Source organism: Panthera uncia, chromosome A2 (assembly GCF_023721935.1).
Source record: "Panthera uncia isolate 11264 chromosome A2, Puncia_PCG_1.0, whole genome shotgun sequence".
Taxonomy (NCBI): Eukaryota; Metazoa; Chordata; class Mammalia; order Carnivora; family Felidae; genus Panthera; species Panthera uncia.
In genome coordinates, this window is record NC_064816.1 from 154,902,225 (window position 1) to 154,914,642 (window position 12,418).

At 40.7% G+C, this 12,418-nt stretch overlaps 1 protein-coding gene across 1 annotated transcript in view; it reads left to right on the top strand.

Annotated features, from left to right (window-relative positions):
* CNTNAP2 (contactin associated protein 2) overlaps positions 1-12,418 on the top strand; it is a 1,963,583-nt gene that overhangs the window by 1,258,333 nt on the left and 692,832 nt on the right. Inside the window, exon 12 of the mRNA XM_049643059.1 lies at positions 1,149-1,268. Coding sequence (XP_049499016.1) covers positions 1,149-1,268 — 120 coding nt within the window. The remainder of the gene's footprint in view (positions 1-1,148; positions 1,269-12,418) is intronic.

Here is a 12,418-nt window from a genome sequence, read left to right on the forward strand (position 1 = left end):
ATTTGAGAATTGTTTTAGTCTGGTGTGTTGTTGTTGACGTGAAATAGAATCGGAGGCCCAACATCTTGGCGAGGAAACTACAGGCAGCCAGAGGGAGGCACGGAGAACATGGAAGAGGACAGGAAGGTGGAAAAGGGTCCTGGAATCAGACCCGTCGTTGAAGAATGACAGATCCCAGCCATGTGAATTCCAGTGCACTTTCCCAAAAGACTGTACTATGTGTGCATCTGATGGTAGCTCTTTACCAGAAGTAGTTCTTAGTTTTGGAAAGACATCTTTCAATCGCTTCTCGGCCTTTTGGCCAAGAGCAAGTGTGGAAAGACCTCTTTCAAAGTCATCATAAATGTCAGTGTGGCGCTGTTTTAAAAAGTCTTCCCAAGGGTATTCCAGAAGTTGTAACTACAAAGGGGGTATGTAAACGCCCATTTTGTATTTCTAAAAACAGACGCAGTCTCTGTGAGAAAAGAAAACGTGTTGGGAGCATGGGAACAAAAGGGAAAACAATGAAAAGGAACCTGTAATTTAATTACATTGATGTCAGCTTTCCACAAAAACTAGATGCGATGTAATTAATACACCTATAATAAAATGAAGCAGGGATGTGTCTTTCCTTTTTTCTTAAATGAAGGAAGATTAGAAATCCCATGCTGTTTGAGGAAAATTTATGCTATCTATGCAAAAAAAGTGTGTGTGTGTGTGTGTGTGTGTGTGTGTGTGTGTGTGAGAGAGAGAGAGAGAGAGAGGGGGGGGGATTTTTCTTTTAGCCCAACGAAACAACCAATATTTATGGCCTTTCAAAATAAAGCCCCCTACAGTAAGGAGATGACATATATAAATAACTACAGATTAAATATTTTTTCAACGATCATGAGCCCTAATGCAACATTACATTTATTTAACAATTTATTGTTTGGTTTATATTTTTTTCCAACTATAAAGCCATAGCAGGAACTCGCTATCTTTGTTAGGTCAAAAAGGCTTATAGAGTAAGAACCAAATCATGAATTTAAGTGTAGAGAAAAAGAATGCCACTCCCAACAGGAGGGTATACCGCTCGCTAGTGGCTGGCCAGTATTGGATGTGGCTGGGGCACCTATCTGGGGAGCCATTTGCGCTGCACCTTTCTCATGTAGGCTATTCTGTTCCAGCGATCTATGAGCCTTCCTGTGAAGCATACAAACACCTGGGCCAGACATCAAATTACTACTGGATAGATCCTGATGGCAGTGGACCGCTGGGGCCTCTGAAAGTCTACTGCAACATGACAGGTAACAGTGCCATATTTATGTTTCACGAACATTCCTTTTCTACGTGTTGAGCATGGACAGTACTACCCAGGTATATTTCTTCTGGGCCACATTCTTATCTCAGCATGTAATAAGCTATGTATTGTTGGATTTGTTCCATAAAACGGTGAAATGTATTTCTACAATAAAATCTTCTAACCTGTTTTTTTTAAAGTCCACCTTCTGACTTGAGCAGGACATAATTTTAAAATATCAGTATGTAGGGGAAAAACCCAGAAAGTGAAATTGAAGGTTGAAGTCCATAGAAAGGACTGACCCACGAAGCAGCCTCCATGAGTAACGTAGACTGCTTGACTGTCCATACTGCCCGTGTGAGGGGAAGCTTATGGACCATTCCAGAGCTTCCCTGGGCCCCCCAGTTACAGAAGGAGACTTTCTGGGTACTGAAATCCTATTCTGGCATCACCTGCACCTTTCACAAAATGTATCTGGAGTTTTCTACATCAGAAGAGAACCTAGTTTTTCTTTACTTCCGTATTAAATTTCAGGGTTATGAAATGAAATTGTGGGGTTCTTGTAAACACCCACAATGTGTAAGATATACAGATGTCTAAGAACAGATTTTCCATCAGATACTTAGTAATGTCTTACCCTCCAAAGTAGAAGAGTGTGGGACATGTACTATTCACTGGCTCCAGGAGAGGATCAGCATTTGATGGAAACTGCTGAGGCATTTGATTATAACAGTAACGATGATTATTTGATGCTATTTATGATGATTACTACATGATCTGTCTACTGTGTGTCAGATACCATGATGAATTCTTTACTTACACTACCTGGTTTACATTCTGGCTCCATCGATCTTGGGCACGTTATTTATTAAGTTTAATAACTCAATAAGCCTCAGTACGTTTATCTGTAAAATGGGTTAATAGTAATATCTAGATCTACTTCATAACATTATTACATAAATTAAAGAAGATAATGTACGTTCGGTTCTTCACATATTATCTGACACATGGTAGACTTTCAGTAAATGTTACCCGGGAGCAAAGTATTATTATTTTTTTTGAAGGATTAGAGAGTTAAATATCTTGTTTATATTATTCAGACAAGATTAAATACAAATCTGTTTGAGGCCAATGGTTCTTAAATCTGGCAGTGCTTTAGAATCACGGGTTTCTTGTTCTTATCTTTGTTTTCCACACTTACTGGCTCAACCTCTGGAGACTTTGACTGAGTAGTTTGTTGGTTTGCAACCCTCCAGGGAACTTTTCTGGTGTAATCTGAAACCGGAGGGCAGGGGGAGAGGCAGGTCACTCCAGGTTGGCAGGTGGCAGTTTTAAGAAGCATAAGGATGGCAGCAAATTCTTAGAAGTTTCTAAAGAGGCCTTAACTGGGTCCAGTCACATGTACCATACAGGTGTTCTCAGCATCGCATCACCATCTCAACTCTGTTCTTGGAGCAACCTCTAGGAGAGGAAAAGGCTAGTGGAACCCACATTCCAAGGACAGGAGAGGGTGACATTTGGAAGTGAGAAGCCTCGGAGTGCTTGGGTTCAGCTTACAGGACAATCAGTAGTCACATCTTTTCGATGACATTCCCCAACGTAGGTGCGAAATGGAAATAGGATTGTGCCACTCAAAGGGAGAACCCCGAACAGCGTTGAGGGGAAGCAAACCCCGTGGAGGACTCCCCGCAATATCAGGAAGCCAGGCATGGCCCAGAACAGAAGGAGAATGATAAAGACAGGAATATAGTATGTAGAGAAAATGGTAAAATGGTAGCTGTCCTCCCAAAATTATCTTTCCACGCCAAGAACTCTAAACATATCCCAGAGAAGAAACCCACGTACCAGAAAGCTTGACGTAAGAGCATATTGATGGTTGTACTTGTCATTGCACTCAAGTCCTTTCTTGTTTACCTTCATGTTAATCTTATTTGAACTCAAATATAATCGATGAGAACTGGATTTAATCTGTAAGAATCCTGATTTTTATTTCTTCTAATATATACAAAATATGATTATAGTTTAACCCAATACTCTAAACACATCCAGACAATAAAGAGTACAGTACCACCTTATACGGTAAGAATATGCTTCTTGTATCATTCAAGATAGTTATGAACACCAGCGTGTCAGGGACCATTGAAGGCCAGCTGGCATTCTTGGCCTTTTGCCACCCATTAACCCTTCCTTCATCTGGAAAGAACATGAACTTGACATCATTAGGACAGCATGGTACTACACAGGTTGGTTTGGGCTGTTGCATTTCAAGAAATAATATGTTGAAGAGGAGGAGGGAATGACAGCATGAATAATTCTAGAAGTCTTGATATATCTATCGCTCTGTATCCTGAGAAAGTGAATATGCACCTTACTTTATAACACTTGTGTTAAAGAGTAGAGCTGTCCTACTTCTCAGCGACCCAAGCATAATGGGGTGTTACCACTGTTGAATATATCACATATTTTAAAAATGGGAGCAAAACATCTTCTCTGGGGAAGAAACAATGTCTTGGCAGGGATCATCCTTTTTTTCTTTCTTTCTATGGCTGGGGTGGGATGGGGGAGAGCTTTCCACTTGCACAGAGATGTGAAAAATTTAAGGAAAGGGACCTCGCCGACCAATAATATCTGATATAGATTTGGTGGAAAATAAAGACACTATTGAAAATTACTTCTGATTTAGATCTATTCTTTGGAATCCTAAACTGTGAATTCAATTACTAATTTAAAAGAAAGGACAAAGGAAACAAAAACACAATTAATTTAGGTCCTGACAGGAAAAAGGAAGTCTCCCTTGATTTTTGGACAAGGAGTTCCTCCAAACAATCATTATTACCACACTTCTGTCAACGTATGTCTCCACATTGTTTGTTTAACATTATCAAATAACTACTGTATTCCTTATCCTCATTATGTTTCATATTGAATCATAGGGGAGGACTTGAAGTGTGTCCCTTTTAGAAAATGTTATTGTTCGATTCAGTCCACAATTTCAACCTGCTGATATCTTTTGGTCACCTAAGCTCACTGTTTCTGTTATATTCTCAATTTCTTCTTTACGATACCTCTGGCAAATCATCCTTATTTCCATCCCCAATTCCTAATAATAGTTTCTTTAAAAACTAAACATGCAACTACTACCTGACCCTGCAGTTGCATTCCTGGACATGTACCCCAGGGGAATAAGGACATGTTCACATGAAAACCTATATGCAGCTTATCACAGCAGACTTAGTGGTAATAGCCAGAAACTGGAAAGAACCCAGATACCCTTCAACAGGTGAAAGGCCAGACAGACTTGGTACATCCATACCATGGGATAGTCTTCAGCAGTAAAAAAAAAAAAAAAAAAAAAAAAAAAAAAAAAAAAAAAAAAAAAGAACTCTTGATCCAATGCAAGAAAAATAAATCTCCAGTGAATTATGCTGAGTGAAAAAAAAATCCAGTCTCAAAACATTATATACTGTCTGATTTCATTTATAGAACATTCTTGAAATGACAAAATTATGGAAATGGAGAACAGCTTAATGGCTGCTGGGGGGTTAAGGAGGGATGGGTGGGAGTACAGAAGGTGTGGTTATAGAAGAGAAACATGAGGGACTTTTGTCCTGATGGAAATGTTTAGTATCCTGACTGTACTGTGAATATCCTGGTTGTGATGCTGTACTGTAGTTTTACAAGGTGGCACCACTGGGTTAAGTGAATGAAGGGTACAAGAGACCTCTCTTATTTATCACAACTGCATATGGATCTATATTACTCAAGGAAGAATTTTAATTAAAAATATATAATACACACCAAAAAATTCCCAAAGACTGTGAATATTTTCACAGTCTTTATGGAAAAACAGTAAGAGTGTTTGAGGATACCTCTACAATCCTTTTTCCAGGCTTTTTTTTTAATTTATATATCCACTATGCATCAGGAATTGTGCCATGCGAGATAAGTGGATAACCAAATGCCTTCACGACTAATAATAAAACACATTTAAAAAGCAAACAAATAGGGGCACCTGGGTGGCTCAGTCGGTGAAGCGTCCAACTTCAGCTCAGGTCATGATCTCATGCTTTGTGGGTTCGAATGTGGCCTCATGGCAGCTCACAGCCTGGAGCCTGCTTCAGATTCTGTGTCTCCTCTCTCTCTGCTCCTCCCCCCCACTCACACTCTGTCTCTCTCTCTCTCTCTCTCTCTCTCTCTCTCTCTCAAAAATACATAAACATTAAAAAAGGCAAACAAATAAGTGATTTTTCTATCAAGAAAAGTAATGGAATTCTGAGGACATATTTACTTTGGATACTGGATTTTAGATAATGCCTCTCTTGGGAAGCAACTTTTTAGCCAAAATCTAAAGTATGAAAAGAGACAAAGCACTCAGGAAGGTGAGGGGAGGAAATGAGCCCTGTAAATTAACTCTGCAAGGCATGAAAGAGATTGTTTCCTTCCAAGAACCTGAGACCCGAGTGGCCAGAGTCTGGAGCATAGCCTCGGAGAGGGGCTCAAAGTGAAGCTTCCAGATAGGCAGGGCCAGAGCAGACCAGGCAGTAAGGGTGGAGGTACATAGAAAAGCTTGCTTTTTATGTTTTCAATTATTTTTCAGCACAGGGGGTGGGACTCCATGGAAAGGTTTTAAGCAGGAGAAGGAGAGGGTCTTGTTTAAAATTACCATTGGGGCTGCCATGAGTCGCAGAGTAGAAACACTGAGACTGGTTCTGGAGTTTTTGTGAAAGTCCAAGGAAGCATCATCTCCTTCTTGAACTAGAGTGGTCACACTTTAAGTGAGGAGAAAGAGATGAATTTTAGATCTATTCTGAAGGTAGACTTATCAGGATGGATGACAGATTAGGTGAGCATAGCTAAAGACAGTTATCAAAAATAACTCCCGAATATGTGGACTGAATGACTAGGTGAATTACAGTGCCATTGGGAGATGTGGACAATTAAGGGAAGAACAGATTTAGAGAAAATTCAAGAAGTCAGTTTTGGCATAGTTAAATGTGAGGTGCTGTATACCATCTGACTTGAGAATCAAATTTTGCAGTTACAGTAAGACCTTACAAAGGATATTTGGGTTAGGTATAAATGTGCTAATTGTTAGCATATGAATATATGACAAGTAATATCACTTAGGGCTTGATGTAAATAGGGAAAAGGCATCTTGGGAATGAGCTCTCAGGAACTCAGCAGAGATCAGGTTTCTGATGATTAAATAACATGTAGGCGTCTAGGAGAATGTAATTGAGAGTACGTGGGGAAAGAGCATCTAAGAGCATTTTGGGGAAAAATGGGTCATCCCTATGGATGTTGAAGTGACTTCTTGGGTCTTAGAGAATGAAAACAAGTTTTGAGGGTGGAGAGTGACTGAATCAATGAAAATGTCTATAATGAACAAGGCAATGCACCTAAGTATAGCAAGTAATGGCAAGCAGGAGGCAGGGAATGTGGTATGGCTGGAAGTGACCAACCTCCAAAGGTCTGCATGGACAACTCTAGGAAACCCTAAAATCAGCAGTTACCCTAGACTCAGGGACCAGCAAAATCTCCCACAAAACAGTGGACTCATGAGCTGAGTCTTAAAGAACAAGTGGGTGTTGTGGGGCCTGGAAAAGTAGCAGAGGGGGTGGGAAAAATTGATCAACTCATACAGTGCTTTGTACGGCATGCAAAAGCAGTTGAAATTTGGTCCTGAGGGAAAAGCAAGCATTTGATAATACTATATATTTTTTTGTTTTGAGAGAGAGAGAGCACAAGTGAGCAAGGGGCAGAGAGAGAGAGAGAGAGAAAATCAGGGCTCACCTGGGGTTCCTGTTTTTCACAGAAGCAGGGCTCGTGCTCACCCAATGTGGGACTCAAACTCACTGACTGTGAGATCATGACCTGAGCTGAAGTCAGATGCATAATGACCGAGCCACCCAGTTGCCAAAGCATGACCTTGAGTAGAATTCTCCAAAGGAGACCTAGACATAGAACAGGGAGACAAGTTAGAACACCCCTGTTGTAATCCAGGAGTTGAAACTGAGATTTAAGGTGGTGACAGTCAGGTTAAGGAGGGGATTGACTTCATGGATATTTAGGAAGTCGAGTTGGCCAGACTGTGGCTGGTGCGATAAGAGTTGAAAATGATGCCCAGGTTTCTGCCTTGGCTAATTGCATGAAGTGGAACAAAGAAAGCCAGGGCCACGTTAGGAAAGGGGCGTGCCTGGTACAGCTGTGCCATAGGCAGGTACCACTATACAAATGCCCTGTAGAACTTTGAGCACTATCTCAGTTTCTGGTTTCCTTGTAAGTGAAATGTAGGGACTGAAGTGAGAGGATCTCTACACTGACTTCCATTATTAAAAAAAAAAAAAAAAAAGAGAGAGGGAGAAAGAGAGAGAGGATAAGAAAAAAAGAAAAAGAAAAATTCTATTATGGAACATGAAAGAAAAATGTCACTACTTGCAGTCAAATAACCTAGAGGCAGAATCCTCTTATCTCAAATAAGCTTGAATTTACTCATTTCCTGCCCAAGTCTGACATAAATTGGCACTCCTCATTTTCTATCATGAGGCAGGTCTCCTACTATGCAATTCTTCTTTTGACTATTTGCAGTTCAGGGCTACATGGCTTGGAAATTAGGGGGTACCCTAAATGACAGAGCACTTCAAGTACTGTGGAGTTGGTATTGAGGAGAGAATGTATCCATTGAAGTCTTTTGTGGAAGAAGACATCGTTCTATGCAAGCCAAAGCCTGGTTTTCTTGTTTGGATCTTAGGGCGTATTATAAAACGTAGGCACAGTCACCCTTGCCAGGAGGTGACCCTCTTTCTCCACTCTGACCCTCTCTCTGAGAATTTGCTGTTGTAAATATGACTTTCATGAACATAAACTGTCATATATTTTGAGTATTTACCTCTGTTATCCGTGCAGTTTTTTTTTTTTTAACATTTAAGCTCCTAGTTCTATTTTCTTAAGATGTTTACCACCATCTCTTCCTAGAAACCTTGAACTTTTATATTTGAAGCTTCATTTGCTTCTTTCTGCCCGCTGATTAATAGCAATTTGTATATAAAGCTAGATCCAGCCATTATCCTCAGTAAGTAAGAAACTTACTCCTTATCTCTAAATCAAAAACAATGTTTTTCTTAATATTCTGTACGCTAATTCATGTTCTTTATAACCCTCTCTGCATTCGTGTTTAATTTTTTTAAATTTAAGTAAGCATCTGTGCTGTAGCGTGTGAAGTTGGAAGTCCAAACACCTCCTGTATTCTTCCTAGAACTAGTTTTGTAGTTTTATCAAAAAAGCCATTAAGCTTGTTTACATAATTTGTGCTTTATAAAGCCCTGGGATTTAGCTGATCAAATTCTATTATCCTCTATAATGGTAAAAGCTGTTCATGTCTTTTTAATCTAATATTTATAGAGAGCTTGTTACTCAAGTTCCTAAGCACTTGCACTCGGTAATATCATTTTATTTATTATTATGCTTCTCAGAAGTTTCGGCAGTGAAGTAAAGGAAATGAGTCTCTGGTGGTGCGCATGGCTTCCTGGGAAGTATCGTGAACCTCCCCCACCATTCCTGCTCATATACCCTTCCCCCCAGCAAAGCAAAGCGGGTCCTTCTCGATCATATTCATTTTCTTCGAAGCTCACAATTTATTATGTCAACGTTTCCGTCGGTCAGGAGTCGGCCACGGGTTAGCGGGCCCACCGCTCAGGTCTCACAGGCTGAAATGAGGGAGTCAGAGGGGCCGTGATTTCCTCTGAGGCTTGGGATCCCCTCCCATGTTCATTCAAGTTGTTGACAGAATTCAGTTCCTTGTAGTTTTAATGAGGGCCCCGTTTCCTTCCTGGCTGTTGGCTGTGGATGCTCTCAGCAATCCAGGCTGCTGCTCCCAGGTCCCAGCCGTGAGTCCCTCTCACAGCTTGGCAGTTGATGGATCTCTCTGGTCTCCAGACTGTCTCTCAAGAGCTCACTCGAGTAGGTCATGACTACCCAGGATAATTACCTGTTTGATTAACGGAAGTCAATTGATTGGGGGCCTTGCTTACATCCGCAAAATCTCTTTACCTTTGCCAGGTAGAGGGACCTACCTGCAGGAGTTATGACCCATCGTGCTCGCTGATCCTACCCACATTCAAGGGGTGGGGCCTAGCAGGGAGTAAACCCCGGGTGACGGGAATCTTGGCGGCCATCTTTGTATTCTTCTCACCACACCTAGCTACGAATACCTTTGTGGAGTAGTCATAATTCCAGCTGCATTCATTCTTATCTTTTGAGTAACAGTGCCACGTTTAGTGTGTAAAATATTAAGCTTTTTTAATTATCATTTTTCTTAGAGCCTTTAGCATATTGTTCAGTTTAGGAAATCTTGAAAATATGATTTAAAAAAAATAAAAACTGCTTACCAGCTACAGATATGAATTACTAACATGGTAGGAAATGTGTCATAAAGGCTTTGCATTTTATACTTGAAGCTGTATATATTCTCGAGGCAAACTTAATGTCCGGCGCTATTCTAGGTGGATTGCCCGTGTTAACTCGTTCATCATCCAGTAGTTCAGAACAACCCCACAAGGTAGGTAATGATCAGCAATACTAAGCCCTAAGTCACACAGCAAATCTTAGTAAGTTACAGAGGTTGACTTCTTAGGGTTGTGCGATTCAGAACCAGAGGTCCTAGTTACTGTGTGTGTGTGTGTGTGTGTGTGTGTGTGTGTCTGTGTGGTTCAAACACTACTCCTCATTTTGGATTTTGTAGAATGATCTGTAATATGATTTCCAAAATCAGCACCTCATACCCATATCTTTCTGTGATCGTTATCATCAAAACTTCCTTACACGGCTCTAATTTATTATCTGTGGTTTGGACAGCATTTTTGCTGTAAACTATTTACTTCTTAATTGAGCAACGAATGCCTTGGGGTTTTTAATCAGAGAACACATTTTACATGAAATCAGAATCGAAACCATTAAGCAATTATTATCAATTTTAGCTTTAAATTCAACTACAAGTTACAGTTTTCTGAGAGCTTTATAGGATAAGTCATATATTTCCTATCTACCTAGGTTAGCCATCCCTTAGGGTTTGAGCCCAACTTTAAGGATAATTTAAATTGTGTTGCCAATATCTAGTTATTTTGTCGATGTAAAATCTTACACCAAATCTAACCAAATCTGGTGTGAGAATGTAACGACATTGAATGGAATTGTGTTGGGGATCATAGTGCATAATATTTAATGTGATCACAGTGCCTTATTCTTCCCTTTTCTGCAAGGAAACCAGCAAGAAATGAGGACACACGCAGCCCCCCTATTCTCTGTTAGTCTTATTAACATCCGCAGACCGGGCATTACTATGCTTCCAGTCCCTTGGTGTTTCCATGTGTCATGAACTATTTCTCTGATAAATTCGTGGCCTCAAGTGGAAGCCTCAAAACACTGGCTTCTTCCATTTTATTCCCTCTGCTCATTTATATTTTTTCTCATCACAGGCCTTTTCTCTCCCTTTTTGGTCTCCTAACCCAGTGCACCTCCTCCTTTGTTAACCTGCACATAGAAGAGCTCTCCTTGGCGTCTCCTCTTAGGACGTCTTCTCCTCTTGGCCGACCTCTCACAAACTGTCTTTGTTAAAAAAAAAAAAGAAAAAAAAAAAAAAAAACCTTTGTAATCACTCAGCAACTCCCGCCTCGCGTGCTCAGCTATTTCAGTTCCTCACAATCAGTGTAAATCTTTGAATTCAATTCTGTTCATACAGCTTCAATTGAAAATCTAGGAACCAACTCACTGATCAAACACAGCCTGAAAAGAGAGCTCTTCTCCGTAACTGATTACCCACTTGCCCAAGACTCCCTTCTGGATTCATACTTTTATTCCACAGATGGCTTTCACCTGCCAGGCTCTCTTTCAAACCTCTTCATTGTGTGCCAGTCACAGTGATAGGTTAATACCACGAAAGCTCTCGAATGGGTTTTGAACTTAAATCAAGAGAAGGAGAGGAACGCTATTAGAGGTGGGGTGAGGCCCATGCCATGGGACAGGGTCTGGGAGGGAGTATGGGATGCCATGGAAAATCAAGAAGAAACAGCTTTAGAGCTATAACTGGGTCCTCAGGGTCATGTCTGGAGCCTCCAAAAGGGTACCCCAGATGCAAATGCACCCACCTCCGAATATTTTTACACGCCTTCCTAGACAGTATTTTAAATACACTGCCCTTTGGTGCTTTATTTATTTATTTATTTTTCAATATATGAAGTTTATTGTCAAATTGGTTTCCATACAACACCCAGTGCTCATCCCAAAAGGTGCCCTCCTCAATACCCATCAGCCACCCTCCCCTCCCTCCCACCCCCCATCAACCCTCAGTTTGTTCTCAGTTTTTAACAGTCTCTTATGCTTTGGCTCTCTTCCACTCTAACCTCTTTTTTTTTTTTTTTAAAGCAGTGCCTTTGTTATGTGATCTCCCCCTGCCTCCTCCGTAGCCAAGAATGGCTTTACATTGTCTATAGCTAAGGGCTGTTGAGTCGTCTGACATTTGGGGTCTGAGACTCTTATCTAGTCCTCTGTAATCAGCTGATCAGGCAGGAAGGAGGGGGGAAAACACCTTGGGAGATCCAATTAAGGTCAGCTTATTGCCTTATGGTCAGAAACCAAAGAACACGAGAATCATTGCACAGGCCTGCCCTAGGAAGTCCTCTCCTCTGCCTGACCTCAAGCCAGTACGTTTGGGTTTCTCTCTCCAAACCCTACCCTTTTCGGTTTTGTGGGTCACCTTTCATCCCTTCTGAGTAAACAGATTTCCATATAAAAAGGTTTCTTGCAATTTTGTTGAGAGAATCTCATAGAGCAGCTAATTTCTTGTTTTACCTTAGCTTGGTCCAATCGATGCAACTGAAAAAGTTACAATAAACTGTACCAATAGTACATGTTGCCTAAACTGGCAAATATTGGAACCATATTGCCTGGGACTCACTTAAGCTAATGCCCTAAAGCTCATCGGTGTCCTACAAATGACTGCCACATGGCAGCATCTGTCTCATTTGTGAAGAGAGGAAGTAACAAAGTTGTCAAAAATGTCTTTATTTCATTGGTGGACAGGGGACTCTGTTAGGGCTGACCTCCCTTCACATCATGACCTGTTTTCAGTAATATTGTTGAGCAAAGATAGTCAGCATTAAA